The following is a 21,407-nucleotide window of genomic DNA, read 5'->3' as shown; positions in this document are numbered from 1 at the left end:
TCCCCCAAAAGCTGCTAGAATATTGGAGCAATTGAATGTACTTAGGCCCTGTGATGACTACTTAGAGAACTTCATTTAGATGAGTTCATTTCAATAACTTCATTTTAGAAAACCAGAACAATTACCCTAAAATAAGAACTTTTATGTTGTAAATTTTTTGGTGGGTGGGAGGGCAATACAGACACAAAAAGTCATTGCTTCATCATGGGAATATGTGCATGAGTAATTAAGCTAGTAGTCATGATGCCCAAATTCTAGTGGTAAGTACCATGAACTGCTGCTGGCTGACCCAGTCATGGGCATGTGTCTGTTCATGTCGCTGAGCCTCCACAACACCATGTGGGCTAGCTTAGACACAGTTTCACTTGGTATACCATTGTTTTTTTGTGTGTGTGCTTTTAAAATGTATTTTTATTGATTTCAGAGAGGAAAGGAGAGGAAGAGAAGGTAGAAACATCAATGATGAGAGAGAATCATTGATCGGCTGCCTCCTGCACGTCCCCTATTAGGGCATGTGCCCTGACTGGGAATCAAACCGTGACCTCCTGGTTCATAGGTTGATGCTCAACCACTGACCCACACCAGCCTAGCTATACCATTGTTAATTGAAGCACTCATACCTGCCACCATTGAGCTCTTTATACTTCGCACCTGCAATGAGAACAGGTTGATCTCATTGCCTCTAGCTCTCACACCTGTGAGTACTAATTCTCTACCTTCCCTTTCACAATGAACACCTTTACTTGGACACTAACAAAAATCTGAATTTAAATACCTGAATAAAAGGAAAAAATGTACTAGGAACTAATAATAAAAAATATTTTTATTGGCGTCACTCTAGGGCATAAAGTTAGTCTTGATTATAGACTTGTTCTGTGTTTTGCATTTACCTTTCTAAATTGGGGGTGGAAGGGTTAGGAATGGAAATTATCATTCCTGTGTCTGTACATAGCCATGCATGTATGTAATGACTGTTTTCCTAGCAAGCTTTGCTTGTCTAAAAATTTTTGTCTCTTGCAAATAAAATTCCAAAGGAAGAAGCACTTAACAAAGAAGTTTTCTTTCATAAATGTTATGATTTGGGTATAACAAGCCATATTGAATCCATTGGGTTTTTGGTAATAGATTTAAAATACATCATAAATGTAAGTAATATGATGACTAATGGGTCAAGTAAAGTTGGAACATTTTAAATGAGAAAATAGCTGGAACCGTTTTCTGGAAATTTTTCCAGTTGCTGTTTGGTCCCCCACGAGGTGTACATTAACATCAACTTAGGGGACTCACCACTGGGGCTTGAATACCCTCTCTGATTTCATTATTAAAATATGATTCTTTCCTTTCACTATTAAGTCATCTCCTACGGTGATGGGAGCATAAAATAAGTGTAATTTATTTGTATTTGTCTAGTCTCCTCTTAACTCAATAGTCATCCCATCATTCTGTTTCCTGGTAGCTGTTCAGAAAGTTTTGAAAAGGTAATTAGAATTGAATAATGGACAGGCATGGGTTTACTGGAGAATTTAAAGACACAGAATCTATGGTGGAGACGGTGAAAAATTAGATCTGACAGAGAACTAGGTAACTCAGCTGGAAGACCATAACTCATATTCTTAAAATTTAAACTTGGATAATCATTTATTAAAGTTCAGTGAGGATTATGAAAAATTCAAAACCCTTTAAAACACAAGTCTGATGATAATTTGAATAAAGCCCACATTAACAATCTATGTCTGGTTCTTTATCCAGTTATATTTCCAGCTCTCATAAAACAGATCCCACTGTTGAATAAAACTTCTCTAGTCCATTTCTTTAATGTTTTTATTTCAGTAATGAGGTTAATGTTTTTAATCAGTCTTTAAAATTAAATTGACTAGTATTAGAGTAACATTGGTTAGTAACATTGTACGTTTCAGGTCTACTAGTATAATTATATAATACATCATCTGTATATTCTAATATGTGCTCACCACCCAAAATCTAGTTTCCTTCGTCACCATATATTTAACCCCCTTTGCCCTCTGCACCCTCTCCCCACCCTGCTTCCCCTTTAGTAACCACCAAACTAACTTTGAGTTTGTTTTTGTTCATTTGTTGTTTTCTGTTTTATATTCCACACATGAGTGAAATCATATGGTTCTTATCCTTTTCTGTCTGACTTATTTCACTTGACATGAACCTTGCAAGGTGCATTCATGTTGTTGCAAATGGCAATACTTACTCCTTTCGTATGGCTGAGTAGTATACCATTGTATATATGTACCACATATTCTTTTCACTGGTCAAAGAACACAGGTTGTTTCCATTAGCTATTGTGAATAATGCTGCAGCTATTGGATATGCATATATCCAATCTTTATATAATCTTCACAAATAAGTGTTTTCGAAATTTCCGGGTATGTACCCAGAAGTGGATTTGTTGGGTCATGTAGTAGCTCTATTCTTAATTTTTCAAGGAACCTCCATACTGTTTTCCAAAGAGGCTGCACCAATTTACATTCTGATCAGTACTTTATGAGGGTTCCCTTTTTTCCACATCTAATACTATTTCTTTTCTTATTGATAATAGTCATTCTAACAGGTGTGAGGTGGTATCTCATTGCGGTTTTGATTTCTATTCCCTTATAGCTAGTGAGGTTGAGCATCTTTTCATATGTCTATTGGGTCAAGTAAAGTTGGAACATTTTAAATAAGAAAATAGCTGGAACCGTTTTCTGGAAATTTGTATGTCTCCTTGGTAAAAGTGTCCACTCAGGTCCTTTGCCCATTTTTTAATTGGATTGTTTTGTCATTGTTTTTGAGTTGTATGAGTTCTTCATCATTTGCAAATATCATCTCCCATTCTGTTGGTTGCCTTTTTGTTTTGTTGATGGTATCTTTTGCTGTGCAGAAGTTTTTTTGTTTTACCATCTTTTTAAATTATAAATGACCAGAAACTACATTGCTTAATTTTTACTTTTATTTTTATGCTTATAAATGCAAAACTTTGTTGTATAATTTTTCCCATTTGTAAAAGTAATCTTCCTATTATTATGAGACTGAAAATATTTACAATAAGGGCACTAATATTCTACCAAAAAGTGTCTGGCTAGTTCAAGGCTTTGAAAGTCTAGAGACACTGTGTAATAAAAATAACTGTACAGATTGGTTGAATTGTTAGATGTGACAATGACTTCATTGCTTTAGTTGAAGGGGTCACACTTTTGATCGACTTTATACCACAATAAAGTGCCTATTTCATTGGTGGTGCTTCTCATTCTGGTCCATGCTTCCTGTCTGCTGGTGGAGCTGGTTCTGTTGAAAGGAACACCTAGAATTACAGCGTAGCCTTATTTCAGCTCTGCTTTTTAGGCTCTTGGCCTGTATGCTATCCAACTTGCTCAAATGGTGCTGCCCCAGCCCCTCCGTTTATACATGGAACAGGATGTGTTTTGCAAGGAATGTGGTTAGTGCTCTTGCTATAAGTGGGGTGGGGCTGAGGTACTCTCTGGCCCAATGGGGGTCATCATGTGTAAAGATTGCACTGTACACAAACATACAAAAACACATTTAAAAGGTAAATTATTTAAATGTTCCAATATCTATTTCTTGCTTATAAAAAGTTAGCGTAACACCAGTCTTGTGTTGTATAAAGTATGAAGGTAAATTCAAAGTACTTTTTTTTTTTAACTTCTAGATGGCCACTTAAATTGCCTTTTGCACCCTTTTCAAAAGTCATTTGACAATATTTGTTTGGCCTCTCTATTTCTGGACTCTGTTCTGTCCCACTGATACACCTTCTCCAAGACTATACTGTCTTGATCCCAGTAGCTTCATAGTAAGTCTTAAAATCAAGTAGTATAAGTCCTCCAGTGTTATACTTTTTCAAAAGAGTTTTGGCTATTCTAGTTCCTTCACTTTCCTTAATAAATTTTAGAATCAGCTTCTCTATATTCATAATAAACTAGAGGTCCGGTGCATGAAATTTGTGCACGGGGAGGAGGGGTTCCTCAGCCTGGCCTGTGCCCTCTCACAGTCTGGGACCCAATGCTCCTGGTGCCCACCTGCTCACTGCTCCTTACCACTCAGCTCGCTGCTCCTTACCACTCAGCTCGCTGCTCCTTAATGCTGCTGTGGAGGCAGGAGAGGCTCCCACCACCACCGCTGCTCTTGCCAACTGTGAGCCCAGCTTCTGGCTGAGCAGTGCTCCCCCTGTTGGAGAATACTGACCACCAGGGGGCAGCTCCTGCATTGAGTGTCTGCCCCCTGGTGGTTAGTGCATATCCTAGCAACTGGTTGTTCTGGTTGTTCTGTCGTAATAGTTGCTTAGGCTTTTATTATATAGATACTACTGGGATATTGATTGGAATTGTGTTAAATCCATAGATCAATTTGGGGAGAACTGGCATTTTTATTATGTTGAGTATATGAATCCATGAATATGTTATGCGTATGGTAGGTCTCTCCATTTACTTAGGTCTTTTTCAATTTTTAATTAGCAGTTTGTAGTTTGCATCATGTAGATCCCATACATGTTTTATTAGATTTATACCTTAGTATTTATTTTTATTTGGGCTATAATAAATGTTATTTTTGTTTTAAATTCTTTATTTCAATTGCACATGCCTAGTTTATAAAAACTTAATTGATTTTTGTCTGGTGGTCTTGTATTCTAATATCTTGCCAAATTCACTTATTAATTCTAAGAGTTTTCTGTAGATTCTGCGGAGTTTTCTACATGGGCAATCATGTCATTTGTAAATAGACATTTTATTTCTTTGTTTTCAATTTTCATGCTACTTAATTATTGGTTGGTTGGTTGGTTGGTTGGTTGGCTTATTGCCTTGTTACATTGGCTGGGATTTCTATTGTTATGTTGAGCATGAGTAGTGAGAATGTATATCTTTGCCTAGTTTCTGATTTTAGGGGAAAAGCATTCAATCCTTCATGAGTTAAGTATGATGTTAGTGATATTTCTCCTCTATTTGATAGTTTACTAAGAGTTCTTATTGTAAATGGATTTTGGATATTGAACTTTTTACACTTTTTCTGCATCAATTGATATGATCCTGGTTTTTTTTGTTTTTGTTTTGTAAACTGTTAATATCATTACATTGATTGAATTTCCAATATTGAAACAACCTTATAGTCCCAGGATAAACCTCTCTTAGTTGTGCTATATTATTAGTTATATATTTTGCTGGATTTGATTTCTAAATTTTTTGAGAATTTTTATATCTCTACTTTTATTTTATTGTCTTGTCTGGTTTTGGTATCAGGAATAATGATTTCATAAAATGAGGAAAATTCTCTGCTCCTCTTTTTTCCGTAGCACAAGAGAATGAAGAAAAGAAATAAGGAAGCAGTGAGGGATTTTTATAAACCCACTGTGCATTAGGAATTTCCTTCCCATTTCCGGAAGCCAGAAATACAAGGTTTCTCTGGTACTTCATATTTCTGCACCCTATGCCCACTTCTCTACTACTCCCTATTTCTGTACTCAATGCCCCACCTTTAGTCCAGGCTGAGGAATACGGGAGGAGAAATGAGAAACTCACCCGCATTTTGGTGGTATTTTGAAATCTAGCCCTCTCCAGTCTACCTGTTACCATTTACTTTTCAAAGCCCTCAAGTAGCTGCTTTGTGGTTTTATAGCTGTATTCTCTCCAGATTTTGTAGCTGCATAGAGTGGCATAGACAGGGTTTCATCTTTCCCAGAACCTTGAAATAATTTCCAAAGAGAGGGAATTGGCAACTAACAAAGAGATGTTTTTGCTTTGGGGAAAAAAAATAAAAGAAACAGGCAAATATTCCTAGTTTTTTAAAGTCCATTATGCTCCCATTAGAAACTGGAAATATCATGAGGGTAAATATGCATATGGAATTGGTATTAGTTTTCTTTTGATGCATAATAAATTACCACAAATGGTACTGGCTTACAGCAACACAAACGTATTGTTCCGCAGTCCTGTAGGTGAGAAGTCCTAGTGGGTTCAGCTGGAGTCACTGCTCAGAATCTCACAAGGCCGAAATCAGGGTGTCAGCTGGGCTGGCTCTAATCGGAAAGCTCCAGGGAAGGATCCACTTTCAAGCTCATTCCATTTGTTTCTATAATCCAACTTCTTCTGTTTGTAGGACTGAGATCCCAAATTCCGTGTCAGCTATTGGCCAGGGTTTCCCTCATCTCTAGGGCTACCCATTCCTTCTACATAATCCCCACCGTCCTCACAGCAGCAATGATAGGTAATAGAGCCTTCTCCTCCAGATCTCGCTGACTTGCCCTTCTGCCTCCTTCGTGTGCCTTTTAAAGGACTCCTGTAATTAGATCAGTCCTTCTGGATAGGCTCTGTGTCCTAAATTCAGCTGACCTGGGATATTTATCACAACTATAAATCCCTTTATAACACAGCAGTATCTGGATTAGTGTTTGATTCAATAACCAGGTGACAGGAATTGTGGGGCGAAAAGTCATCTTGGAGTTCTGCCTGGCACAGAAGCAGCTGAGAATGTTTTGGAGGGCTCCAGCATGATGTGACCAAACCTATCTCAGGTTGCGTTTCAGGCCCGGTGCTAAGTATCAAAGATGAAAAATGTGTGCTCACAGATCTTCTTAATTGGTGGGAGATATAATCTCATGTAAAATGCTTGTGCTGGGGCAGTTTTACAGATCAAGTTCTTAGAGAAAATGCTGAGCAGTTTCCTATAGATTAAGTGTTAGACAAAGAAAGGGTACATTCTAAAGGAGTAACATGAGCAAAGGCCTACTAGTGACTACATGGTTTGGTGGAAGTGATTCTATAAACTCCGTGATATTTCTGGAATTTTAAAGTATGAAGAGGACATGGCTGTATCTAAGGAAAAGTAGGGCTTTTTTTTTTTTTTTTTCCATTCTAAGGAGCTTGATCTTTTATTCCAAAGGGAAAGAAGAGTCATTAAAGAGGTTTATGCAGGAGTGAGCCAATCAGGATTGCATTAGACATAAATCATTTGGAAATACATGGGATGCTAGATTGACCGGAATCAGTCTAGACAGAGAAACCATTTAAGAGGCTTTATAATAGCTGAACAATATCAAAGGCTTGGAGGAAAGAAATGGCGAGTAACAGGAATGCTGAGAAAAGGGAATTGAATTCAAGTAATATTTTGGAAGTAAAATTGACAGAACTTAATCAGTGAGTGAATTTGGACCAGGAAAAGAGGGAATTAAATAAGTCTAAAGTCAGATTTCTAGAACAACTGACTCCACAGAAATACAAAGGGTTGTAAGAAAATATTACGAACAACTATATGCCAACAAATTGGACAATTGGGACTAAATGGATAAATTCCAGGAAGCATGCAATCTTCCAAAACTGAATCAGGAAGAATCAGAGACTTTGACTAGACAAATTACAGCTAGTGAAATTGGACCAGTAATTAAAAAAAACAACTCCCAACAACCAAAGTCCTGAACCAGATAGCTTCACAGGTTAATTTTACCAAACTTTAAGAGCACTGAGACCTATCCTTCTCAAACCATTCCAAAAAATTCAAGAGGAAGGAAGACTTCCAAGCTCATTTTATGAGGCCAACATTATTCGAATTCCAAAACCAGAAAAAGAAATTACAAAGAAAGAAAATTATAGGCCAGTATCCCTGATGAGCATAGATGCTAAAATCCTCAACAAAATATTAGCAAACCAGATCCAACAATGCATTAAAAACATCATAAATCGTGATCAAGTGGGATTTATTCTGGGGATACAAGGTTGGTACAACATCTGCAAATCAATATATGTGATACACCATGTAAACAAAATGAAGGATAAAAATCACATTATCATATCAGTAAGATGCAGAAAAAGCATTTGATAAAATCCAGCACCCATTTATAATAAAAACTCTCAGCAAGGCAACATATCTCAATGTAATAAAGACCATATATGACAAATCCACAACCAACATTATACTCAATGGGCACAAAACTAAAAGCATTTCTGTTAACATCAGGAACAAGCCAGGGATGTCCATTTTCACCACTCTTATTCAACATAGTCCTGGAAGTCTTAGCCACAGCAATCAGACAAGAAGAAAACATGAAAAGCATCCAAATTGGAAAGTCATTATTTGCAGATCAATTGACACCAAAAGCCCACACAAAATAATAGGTATATTTATTTCACAAAAATTAAAATTGTGCTGCAAATGATACCATCAAAATAACTGCAAAGACAATCCACAGAACTAGAGAAAATATTTGCAAACACTATATCTGATAGGGACTTGTATCCAGGATTATAAAAACCTCAGACAATTCAATAATAAAAAGACCAATGACTTAATTTAAGAATGAGCAAAGGATGTGAATAGACATTTTTCCAGGAATATATGCAAATGGCCACTAAGCACATGAATAAATGTTCAACATCATTACTTATTAGGAAATACAGCTGGAAATCACAATGGAATGCCACTTCATACCAGCTAGGATGGCCGTAATCAAATAGGACCTAGAGTTCCACTCCTAGGAAGATATCCAATGGAAATGAAAAAGTCCACAAAAAAGTTGCACATGAGTGTTCATAGCAGTCAAAAAGTAGAAACAACCCACATGTCTATCAGCTGATGATGGATAAACAAAATGTGGTGTCCCCGTTTGATGAAGTCTTACTCAGCCACAAAAAGGAGTGAAGTACTGATGATACATGTTTCAATAGGAATGGGCCTTGAAAGCATATCCGAAAGAGACCAGACATAGAGGGCCAGAGACTGTGTGATTCCATTTGTGTGAAATGTCCAGAGCAGGCAACTGTGTAGAGACAGAAATTCAAGTAGTTGTTGCTGGGGCTGGAAGGCAGGGAATGGAGGGGAGTGACTGCTACATGGTACGAGATTTCGTGTGTATGTGGTGGTGATTATGTTCGGGAATTATATGGTGGTGATTCTTGTGTAGCCTTGTGAGTATACTAAAAATCATTGAATTGTATACTTTAAAAAGGTAAATTGTATGGTATGTCAGTTATATGTCAACAAAATGTTTTTTAAAGGGTAATTCCTTTAAGTTCAGATATTTTTCCTGTTTAAAAAATATGGGAGCAGGGAACTTTTTAATATTGCAGTCAGGTGACTCAGAGGTCTAGTGAAAAGCTGGAGTCTCAGAGTTTTGCTAGCCCTGATCAAAGAAACCCAAGAGAAAGCACATTGCGAGGGGCAGTGCCCTGAGGGAGCCTGGGTAGCCAGGAGGAAACCCATGGGTGCTGATGCCCGAGAAAGGTGAGAGGAGGTCCTCCTTATGAAGAGAGATGTAGATAATGAAATTATTAATAAGGACTATTAACTTTAGCTGCTTAATTACTTTGCTCTTCCTAGCTTCATCTGGGACTATGTCTTGTATTATAGCTTCAGGCTCCAATGAAAAGAACACTTGTTAGATTCAGTTAAACTGAAATATTGGTTGAACAGATACATAGGCGAGACACACTATGCTAGTCCTTGGACATAAAGGTGTATGACATACTCTGCCTTCACGATGCTTATGATCTTATGTCTTATTGATAATGAAAACATAAAGACACTGAAATAAGGCAAATACAGAAATAATAGGACTATTAGTTTTAATGTCTGGCAGCTAAGTGGCAGATAAGGACAACTTCTGGTATATGACACATGTAAAATGGACTATAGGTTTTAAGAAATCTCAGTCTACCCATGATGAGGTATTTGAAATGTTATCAACGCAAAATATATGGGGAAAGATGTAGGGAGTCTTCTGGTTTGCAGCAGGCCACAAGGAGAAATTAACATTTTCTGCATATATTTGATAAGAGAATGGTAGGAGGCTACTTCACTTAGTCAGTCGGACACATATTGTTGATACCAGTATTTGTGTCAAACTTTGTGCTGGATACTAGGGGGAGTCCTTTTGCCTTGGAAGAAGGGATGCCAGTCGTAGTACCAAACTGGAAAGGCTGCTTCATTTAGCCTCGGTTGAGAGGGCAAAGTAGATGTGTGGCCTTGATTCTGTCAGGAGCAGGGAGTCACATGGATTAGGCAGGAATGTGGGCATGGAAGTAGCCCGGGGAAAGTGTTCTTCAAGTAACTACACAGAAAGAATAGTTAGGTGATTAGTAAAAGGATGACAACATTTGGCATTCTAATGAGTCCACAATACAGATGTTGGGAACTTCAATAGGAACTTGACGGGAAGTAAAGAGAGCTTCAGTAATTTTTTTTTTAATCTTTTTCAATTCTATAGCTGACATCAACTTGGATATATCAAAGCCTTTGAAAGCAAACCTGAGTTTTACCAAGCTGGATCAGATCAACCATTTTTTAAAGAAGATCAGAAGTGCACACGGCAACGAGACTTCGGCGCCGTCGGACACCGTGCGGCTTAAGGATGAGCTCCCAGCCTCCAAATGTTACCGTGGGAAGTTGTCTAAATCCAAAGTTCATGGTGATGCAGCACGAAAGGTTCCATTTCGGGAAAACATGTGGAGAGCTGTTTCCTGCTTTCAAAAAATTTCTGTCCATACTACTCAGATTGTGGTCGCCATGGAAACTGTCCCCCATCCTAACAAGCCTTGCCTGTTAGCATCTTTGTCGACCCTCAGTGGAAGCCTGAACGTTAAAGCGGCACAAAAAGTACCTGGTAAGTCACAGGAGAGGGGAGAGGGAGATGACAATGTGACTTGGTACCATCAGGAAATGCATAATGGTGATGATTTATATTATTTGGAGGTTAAAAGTTTTAAGGGCCGTCAGAGATGGCATATTTCTGGTTTGTGACCTTATTGTAGAGAAAATTTTATAACAAATCCATTAAGCGTTTAAGTATTTTAATGTGCTAAACTAAACTGTTCCTTTCCACCTCTTCGGACATGTTCCTGCAGATGTCTTTAAAGCTGTTCATTCCTAAATTTCTGTTCCCTAGAACAGCAGCAGTGGAACAAGGAGAAATGGTTTTGCCAGCCATTAGAGTAGCGGTTGTCAGGGTATGGTCGCAGAACCAGCTGCAGCAGCAGCAGCTGAGAACTTGTTAGAAATGCAAATTCTTGAACCCTACTGCTGACCTGCTGAATCAGAAACTCTGGGCATGGAGCCCAGAAGTCTGTGTTGCAAAAGTCATACAGGTGATTCCGGTGCACTGCATTAAGTCCCTGGTAACAGCTGATTTAAAAAAAGAGAGATTGCTCTAGTGGCAGGTATGCGACCCAAAGTGTACTAGAAGTCAGGGTTCAGTTCTGCAACGACAGGGCCATTGCGGATACCAGGCAGCAGCCCCGGCAAGGAAAAGCCGTGTTTGCTGCCCAGCCCAGCAAAGACAGGGAGGTATGGGCCCTGCAACCGGGTGTCCTGGATAGGTGGTGGAGAGGTGAGAAGTTAACAGGCAGTGACATCTACATTTTCCTCTTTTGTTACCATGACTAAATTGTTACGTGCTTCTTCACCCTGAGTCAGAAAGGGTAGGCAGAAGGAATGCGCCGAGGGAAGGAAAAGACAAGGCACAGGTGGGAAATAACAGCTTTCAATCACTGGAGCTGCTACTGTGAGAGTTCAGGGCACCGTGCCAGAAATTTTACTTTGAAAGTAAAAGTAGCAAAAGGGAAACATTTTTTTCTCACTTTAATTTGCAGGAAAGAATTGGGGGGTAGGGGGGTAAAGTAAATCCTGAAACTATATGCAATGTAGTGGCTTACCAAAAAAAGTAATTAAGTGGCAGCTGGAGACTAACTATAACTTAGTTCCATATAGCAGTTTGGGCACAGTAGTTTAAGAGATAAAGAAAAAGTTTTATAGTTGAGAAGTATGAATTTTAGGCCAAAAAATAGATGATTTATTTCTTTCTCACCAGAAATATTTGTGACCAAGCCAGCTGAAAGCACTGTATTTTTTTTTTATTATTATTGTCTTAAAAGTTAGAAGTGAAATGTAAGGTGCATGGGGCATGAAAGATTATGAAACACTGGGCTACAATATCTGATTTATCCACATTGCAACCCAGACAACACTGGACCGGTTCCCACACCTTTCCAGTTCTACCTAATCATATAGCAGGGAAAGGCTAGGACTCAACCCGAGTGAGAGTTTAAACGTACTGTGCTCAGTTCTACATCCTTTTCTTTTTTCAGTCTCATTTCTTGTTTTATTTTTTAGCTACTCATATTTTATCCACGTTTAACCATTTGTATGCCATAAGCGTCTATAGATGCAAGCAGCAGACCTTTTTTAATTAAATTCAAAATATCGTGGCAGTTAACTGGTTAATGTGTCTGTTCTAGTAAACATCTCTAACATGTCATGAAAATCCTCTCACTGAGCTAGATAAGGTCATAGACTCATTCTGTATTTGTATTTGTTTTTTCCACTCAATCCTAGAAAAACTGCGTACCCTATTTCTTTTATATTTATGCTTTTTAATCTAGTCAAACACAGAAGTAGCAACTATAGCTTTGACTAAGACATAAATCATTCAACTCTAATTGTGGTATCCAGCAAATGTTCTAAAATAGTTATTTATGTCAGCAAACTAAAACAGTTCGAAGTTAGCCATTAAACTGAACAGTTTTATTAAGAGAGCATAACGAATACCAAATCGGGTTTCTCTGCATTTCTGCTTAATGGAATGACATGCTCAAACATTTTAAGAAGTTAAAGTCAGCAAAATAATAATAAATTATAATTAAGTAAAATAAGAATAAGTTCTAGTGTCTGCTGAAGATTAATTTCTAGGAAATTATAATTGAGAGATTGCTACATGTTTTTCAAAAAGTGATTCTTAACTAAGCAAAACTTTTTTAAAGTAAAATATAATTTAAGCTTTAAGTGTTAATTTTATTGTGTAGTTGAATATCTTAAAAATCCATGCTTTGGAACTTGGGTAAAACACATGTAATTCTTTATTTGAGGTATATTTTTGATAAGTAGTTAAAAGTGATACCCACCAAAAAGAAAAAAAATCTATCAATAGTCATATTTCATATTTTTCAAGCAACATTGTTATGCATTTGACCAAAATTTTTATAGTATATCTTTGAGCTCAACAGAGTTAAAGTCAAATTTTTATAGTTTGAATCTAATACAGAAATACTTAACTGTGTATTTGATTTTATAGTTTATATAACTATTGTGACCATCTGCAGCAGCTGCACTTTTCAAATTATTTGCTGAACCAAATTGAGCACAGTGACAAAAGTAGTCATCTCAGATGTACTATTAAACAGAGAAAGAAAAAGGAACAGTGCCTTGGTACAGTATAACCATCTGCTGTACAGATGTTATTGTATAGAATGACTTAAGATAAAATAATTGTAGAAAATTTTCATTAAAACCTCAGCAATTTGCACTTGTTTATGCGAATCTGCATAACTCCCCAATGAGACAACACACTTGGGGTTTCTTGGGTTCTCACTCACTTTCTCTTTGATCCTTTTTGATGTGCTGACTTTAATAAACACAGTCAAAAACACTGTGCAAAAACATCATGGAAAAAACTACAAAGGAATAATTATAGCAGCAGAAACTACTCTAATCCCTAACTTACGCAAGCTATTTTTAGTGAAATATTTTTTTTAACACTCTTTATGTGACAATGTTATATAAACAGGGTAAAACGGTCCTTTCCAGATGAGTTTTAATTTAGGAGCTGAAATAGATGTGTAATGCTAGAGGAATCTTATGTTCTAAGGAATATTTAGAGAAACACAATTGAGAATGTGTTATAGGCATGTTTCCTCACTTCTGAAAGGTACAAAAATACTTCAGTTTGCCTCGTTGTATTTTTTATCATTTAACTGTCATAAATTTAGGGTAAGTGCATAGGAAAAGGGAATAATATAAAAGTAAAGGGGGAAAGTTAGTTTTCTTCCCAAGACATTGTCAATACATTTAAATCTGAAATGTTTTTATATTCACTTACTGGTTTTTACAACGAAAGATGTACTGATTACTCACTGAAATGTGTTCATTGTTTGAAACAAAATGAAATGGTTAAATATTTTCCACTTTAAAAAAAATCTAGGAGTTTTCCTTAGTTTCCTGTACTGTTATGCAATCCTCAACTATGAGAGTTTCAAGGGACTTGATTTTTTTAAATTCCACCTGCAGATGCTAGTGTAACAGTGACTTACAATAACTTAACTTGTATTTCTGCTAGAATACTTACATTTTTCCATATGTCTTTGGGAAAGGGGCCCTAAAGTTGATTTTAGTAGACATAATACTTGTATTTTAAAAGTTGGTGTATAATATCACAAAAAAATACCTACGACTGTATTATCAATAACAAAATGAATCTCACTTAGAAATTATATCTTATTTTCGGAATCGTGTTAAGGCAGATAATATTTCTTCTGCTCACCATGAAATCCATCCCATTCTGTAGTATGTTTTTTTAAAAAACAGCCACCTTTCCCCCCACGCATACACACACAACATAGTCTTTTTTGCCGTTTGAAGCGGTCTTTTCGAGAAGCCATGAGTATGTAGCTATAAATCCTGGATAGCAGTGTAGCACTTTCCACAGGCAGGGAGGGAAGGAGCTGCAGACTCCTGCTCCCCTTGTCAGAGTAAATTATGGCTCTATTAGGGCGGCACTCCTTAGATTTCAGCAACAAGGGCGCACAATTCAGGCTGTGAAATAGCCTTACTGTAGGCTTCCTTGCTCTTTCACAGGGGCACTTAGATTAGCAATCTCCATGTAAAGTAAGGAAAAGGGAAATCAGGAATGAACAAAGGGTTAGGGGAGGAGCCTAAGTGAGGCCATCTTGTTTGGCATTTTAGTCAGAAATGGGAAGAGCTGCAAGCACCCCTTTCCAAAGGGACTTTTCATCCACGCAGAAAGCCACGAGTTGAACTCCTAGTCAGAGAGCTATGGTTTAAACAACTTTCGCTGCCCCTGCCTCTGTCATCCAGATGTACTTATCTCTGTGTATAAACAAAAACGGGGAAAAGCATAACCATATTATTTTTCACATATACAAATGCCTCCTCTCGTGTTCACTGAATTCAGGACCAATAAAATATAAAGAACCTAAAGTTCCTTTTCATGTACTGAAAAGTGAAACCGGGCCATTAATTGCGGAAAGTGGAGCTCCAGCTTTTCGTTCCAGATAGCTGGATCTCCAGAGGACAGGCTCTCAAGGCGTTGTCAGCACCAGTGGATGCTCCGGAGATGTCGGGAAGCCGAGGGGAAGTAAAGCATCCAATTAGATACGACTGCCTAAGAGAATACGTTCCATAACAAGCCATTTACAACACCCCAGAGACTTTTGTCACTTTTACAAAGAAATGGTGCTTCTTCCCAATGCCTGACCCATAAGAAATGAATTCTTTGACAGGCAGAGCCAGAGGACAGGCCTGACCTGAAGCAGCCACTGAGGGTTGAAGTGGAAGCACAGCTGGTCAGCAGCCAGATGGGCCGCTCACCGGCCTGAGTGAATATTGGGTGTGGGCACCAGGGTCTTGTCATTTCTGACACTGTCCCAAGTAGCTTAAACCCAACCCTGGAGGAAGGTGGAGACCTCATTGGGTGTATAACATCTGGGATTTTATTTGTCATTTTGGCAAACTTCACAAGCGCAAAAGAAAGAGTAAAAGGGGATTATCTTGACAAGGAAATGAGTTACTGAATCTTGTGATAATGAGAAGCAGAGGAATTCTAATGCCTTTCTGTAGTCCCTGAGGTAGAGGTGCGTTTATAGTTGTGCAGGAGTAAAATGTAGGCAGGCAGGACAGATGGCCTGGAGTCCGGGAAACACGACACCCTCATCCCAGGACCGAGCACCACGATTAATCCTGCTCTGATTCCCTCCTGTTACTTTATAACAAGCTCAAAGTTGCTACTGATGAACTGGCATGTCCCTCCATGTTTACTCTTAAATTACCTCTAGAATACTGAGCTTTTTCAACAGTGATATTTTTCTGTGCATAAGGGTGAAATGAGACATTTAAAAAAACAGAATATTGGGGAGTTCTGAAAATTGAATGGGAAATAGAAAAAATAAAATTCTCATAACCTTTTTTCCAAAATAATATCCCATATTATTTTCCTAACCTTGTGGGAAATAAATACCATAAATGTATAAGATACTCCCTTGGGGAGTAAGTCTTTTGTCCTCTTCTCAGAAATCCTACACAGTGGGGGAACAAATCCCAACAAATGAACTTTATTCTCGTTGCTGTAATTTTTATCATAATATAATATTAGACATAATTCTGGAGAATATAAGCAATATTAACACTACTATGTTAAAATGATCTTTTTCACATCTTCAAAAAGAGAGGTAAGAAGTTAAGATGGTTTGATATTTAAAAAACAACCACCCGCCAGTGGATACACGCTGTCCAGGAATGCTTAGATTGTCACTAGTCTCTTGTTTAACCAGATTACGTTAGTGCAGGCTCATACATCTTTCATTCGGGATACTTACGTTTTTCTGTGATAAGGATTTATGCATTTTAAGTGGTATGTGATTATTGTTCTTCATGTACATTTTTGTTTTAGTGCCGTGTGGTTACTATCACTGTTTTGGATTCCATGGGAAGCCTTATAACAGATAGGAGTGTAACTGCAGACATTTAGAGGACACCCGCTGGGCTGAGTGTCTGATGTGTTAATTTCCAGGTTGCATGAAAAGTAAAAACCATGTAGTACGCAGCCAGCCGGGCTGTGGAGGGAGCACTGTCCTGTGCTGTGGTGGGTGACTGTGATGTACCTGCCAGCCATCCGAGGGGGTGAGCTCCTCTCACAGAGATAACCATCTCTGACTTTTTCTTCTGATTCATCACCGACCTGAACTCCATTTGAACCTTGTTAGACAAAAAACAAGCAGAATTCCTGGCCCAAGCTATAAAATATAATTAAGCCCTTTTGAAATGATGTGTAAAAGAACATTGCTGTGCCCCCACTTATAACCACTACCACCACCACAACCAATAAAGTTAAATCAAGCACTGCCTGTAATGGATTAAAATAATAAATGTTCCTGGATTTCAGTGTTTGAAGTACTTGAAGAAAACAGGCTCCCAGCAGCCCGGGTAGCTGAATGCAGGAGAGACATTTATTAATGACGAGTTCAAGGGTTTGGCCTGTTTAAGATCATTACTTTCTGTTTACCATGGGTTACACATCTCTTATATTTTTACACAGCCCACATGTGTCCACATGCAATAATGAAAGCTTTTTTTTTTTCACCAAAGAATTGTTAATTGTGTAAATGTGGTTCTCGTGGGGAATATGAAGTCTTCATAAGACTCTGCTCTGTTCTAATGAGAAATCCAGGACCGTGGCTACAGTCTTCCAAGTGTATCCCCCTTCAGATCTTGTCTCCAGCTAAATTACTCTATTCCTTCCTATTGTTTTAGTTACGAAATTTCAGACTTGATCTAGACTGCTAGAAAAATGTTGGCGCCAGGTCATATGTGTTAGAATTGTGTCCCATTGCCCTGGATTTTATGTCTTTAGTACTATATCAAAAAAAAAAAAGTCGTTTTTATTTCTTTCCTTGTTTTAACGAATGTATGGTAAAGAATAATTTCTCTAGATTTAGATACATTTGGGGGGAGAAAAGACAACTGATAAAAATTTCTTATGTACACATATTGAAACAGAATGTTCCTTGGGCAGGAGAAAAACGGACCTTTTAGACAACAGAAATGCTATGAATTAACATGAAGTTATCTCACTGTGCAAAATCCCATTGGAGAAGAAAGGTTCCAGTCTTGGTAATTAAATGCTAGAGATCTTTTTTTTTTTTTTTTTATTGATTTTTTACAGAGAGGAAGAGAGAGAGATAGAGAGTTAGAAACATCGATGAGAGAGAAACATCGATGAGCTGCCTCCTGCACATCTCCTACTGGGGATATGCCCGCAACCCAGGCACATGCCCTTGACCGGAATCGAACCTGGGACCTTTCAGTCCGCAAGCCGACGCTCTATCCACTGAGCCAAACCGGTTTCGGCAAATGCTAGAGATCTTTTACTTCACAGCTTCTCCTCTGCATCCTTGGTAGCACCATGTAGGTTAGTATTTGGAGAAATGGACAAAAATTGTTATAGCCCCCAGCACTGGGACTATGGAAAAAGAGAGGGTTAGAAGTAAGTCTCTACCCCCCACGCAGCCTGTAGTTTTGCCTGTGGTCACAGCAAATTGCCCTCTCATCCACATAAGCCAGGAGGCTGTTTGCTAGGAAAGATTCTGGCAAAGCACCCCAGTCAGTGATGAGTGGCTGAAGACACATCTTAGATGTTCTGTTGCTCTCTGGCCAGGCCCCTGGACCTGTAGGCTATGTTGGCACAACATACCGAGGCCGTGTAAAACAGCTGGGGACAGGAAAAAGCATTTATTCACAACCGTGTTACCAACTGGAAAAATGAAATTACTAAGAGCTAACTAACAGCAGCAGTTTTTATAAGGCAACATGGTGCTGGAAGGAGGCAGAGGGAATCTAAATCCCGGCCCTGCTACTTACCGGCAGTTGGTTGTGGTAAAAGTTACAATTCAGCTAATTTCCAAAATGAGGGCAAAAATATTTAATTCACAGGGCTGTTGAGAACATCAGGAGAGATAATGTATATAGGGTATTCTACACATTCCTTGGTACAAATTTATTTTGTTCCTCAATAAATATTGGTGTTTGGGTTTTTTTATCTTCCTCCCCAACGCAATCACACCAGTGAATGCTGAGGGCATAGATCAGTAAATTTTAAAGCTGGAAGTTACCTTAAAGATCTTCCTTTTCTTTATCAAGAACCCTTTTTATTCTTTCCCTCATGGGCCTCATGATCCAAACAAACTGCATTTAGGATTACATAGCTAACATGGCTATGCCTGCCTGTGATACGACTCCAACCAAAAGTAAAGCTTCAGTACACCTCCTCAGCCCTGTCTCAGACAAATCTGTGATTTCTTTTACCTCTGAAATACTGAAAATGCTTCATGGACCACCATGACGATGTGGAACTCCCTAAGTGTCAAAGAACCCTGGGTTGAGGCCACCTGAGCTAGCCCTAATCCCTCACTGAGTTAAGGTGGAGCAGTTAGCCAGGGGTACGCTGAGGCAGTCTGGTCTTTCTGTTGCACCAGTCCTTACAGCCCCGATTGTGTAGATCCAGACCAGTTTCTAAGCCGTTGCAGTAGGTTACTTAGCAAGTCATTTTGCTTTCAACATTGTTAAGATAAGTTTATGCCAATTCTTCCATTCACGTGACTTACTTTTTAAAGAATTAATTCACTGGCAGTTTCCTAATGTAATCACACTAACCAGCTATTGTATTCGTCTAAGAACCTATGGAGCGTGTATTTGCTGCTGTTCTTTCCCCTCTGGAAAGGTTGTCATACACGTTCCAATACGCACAGTCCGACCTGCCAGTCTGGGTGTTTTTTAAACATGGACACATGATCCAATCAAGTTTTATTTTTCTAATGAACTGACACAACTGTAAAAACAGTGAGCATGGTGGCAGATGGGAGGGGAAGAAAGAGGCAAAGCATACATACCCTCTGCACCCTTCGGTATTTTTAGTTTGGTTTTTCTAGGATCCGAATGTTTTAAAACATTTCTCAAAAAATACCTTTCCCAGACAGTGCCAAGTATAAATAGCCAACTCAGCAGACATTTTCATCTTTCATGAGTAATTCTCCCTTTCTTAATGTGAAAGGGGGAAAAAAATTCTATTTCTGCTACTTCTCATTTTCCTATGTTCAAAGGAAAGGTTTGGTTTAGTCTAGGGTCCATTGAAGCCTTGGTGGGCATCCCTGGAGACTGAAAAGCCCACTCATGAGAAATCATTAGGTGCCTTGGAGAGGGACGTGTTAGCAGGTAGACCAGCCATTCGGACTCTCATTTTGATGGCCAGACTTTTTAGTAAATTGGGAAGCATTCAGCTCGTATCCATTGTAATTCCGACGGCTTTATGGTTTGTTCATATACTGATCTTATCCTATACTTCAGTTTATTACTAGGTATAATTATATAGGCTTATTAAATAAAGTATAATGTAACTAAAAAGGATCTGACCAACTTACATATTCTGATCAAGCAAGGTGTGTGTTTTTCCATGGTTAAAGTACCCACATGCTATTTTTATGTGTTTCAACATAATTAGATGAAGGAATTAGAAAAGATTTCCAATCGTCTTTTTATGGACCGTACTTACAAAAACCTTTTTCTAGTCATCTAGTCACTTCTGGCCATCGTTTCATGGATCATACGGATAAAAAGTTTTCTTCCTTACTTTCAGAGGCATCGTGATGCTTCGCTGTTGTGCAAATCGACTTGTGGATGTATCTAACACATGTTTGCTGGTTTTCTGGTAGCCTCAGATTACTTCCAGCTGGATAAAAAAAAAAATACCTGGACATGCTTTGCTAGCACATGTCATCATGGAGTGCTCTTTCTAATGACATACAGAAGCTTGATTCCAAGTGCGTTTTGCACAGTCAGCATGGAAATGCAGGAGCCTTACTGAGGCCTAGGAGAGACGATGATGTAGCGCTGGCAGCGCTCTGTAAACATTCTCCAAAACAAGTGGTTTGCATTTATTAGTCTTCTGAAGGAGTATTTTAAAGGTCACGAAACTATTAGTGCCTTGAACTAAATTTTTACACTCAGTGAAAAGTATGTCAGTATGCAAGCAAAGCAAGATTATTTCTGTTTATCACACCAGTTGTTTCTGAAATTACTTCTCAATGTTGCTACACCTCATTTACTTTAATTAAATATCTGCCATTAGTTTTCTAGAGCTGAAATTAAAAATATAAACACAGATTTTTGAAACAAGCCAATGGAAAAATCAGGCAGAAAAGCATTCTGTGGAATGGAAGGAGGTAGAGGGAAGAGGTTATACGCTGGGTCAAAATGACCTGGACACACAGTCATTAAGTGCAACGTTGGGTCCTGGGTAGGATCCTGGAATCGGAACTGGACATGAGAGGAGAAACTGGTGAAATTCAAATAAGGTGTTTGAATTACTTAGTTGTTTTGCATTGATGTTAATTTACTGGCTCTCGAGAATCATGCTATCATAAGTTGTTAAATTAACATTAAGGGAAGCTGGGTGAAGGATATCGAAGTTGAAAGCTATCAACTTTGCTGAAAGCCTAACATTATTGCAAAATTAAAAGTTCTTAAAAATGGCCTGATCAGGGGTTAAGTAATTTTAATGATATTCATGCTTTTAAAGGATAACTGATCATTTTCAATCTTGTACTTTCACAGCATATTTCTTTAATATTTTCCTTCTCTCATTTTTGGAAATTTAGCGGGGAAAGTAAAAGTACAGAAAATTTAACGCATAACACATCAAACACCTGTATACTCACCAGCTGGAACAAAGGTAAACATTTTGTCATTTATATATAGGCAGAGAGAGATAAAACTTCACAAAATTACTCAGTCTTCCCCAATGTTCCAGTGCCAAGAAGATAGCTCTTCGTAATTTTTACACG

General features: G+C 38.2%; 1 protein-coding gene across 3 annotated transcripts in view; it reads left to right on the top strand.

Moving 5' to 3' along the window:
* Positions 1–21,407, top strand: part of VPS13B (vacuolar protein sorting 13 homolog B) — a 626,384-nt gene that overhangs the window by 458,952 nt on the left and 146,025 nt on the right. For all 3 annotated transcript variants that reach the window (XM_059672116.1, XM_059672115.1, XM_059672117.1), the window contains exon 35: positions 10,214–10,609. In XM_059672116.1, the coding sequence (XP_059528099.1) occupies positions 10,214–10,609 (396 nt within the window). The remainder of the gene's footprint in view (positions 1–10,213; positions 10,610–21,407) is intronic.

Source organism: Myotis daubentonii, chromosome 17 (assembly GCF_963259705.1).
Source record: "Myotis daubentonii chromosome 17, mMyoDau2.1, whole genome shotgun sequence".
NCBI classification, from domain to species: Eukaryota; Metazoa; Chordata; class Mammalia; order Chiroptera; family Vespertilionidae; genus Myotis; species Myotis daubentonii.
This window is presented reverse-complemented; position numbering and strand designations above follow the sequence as displayed.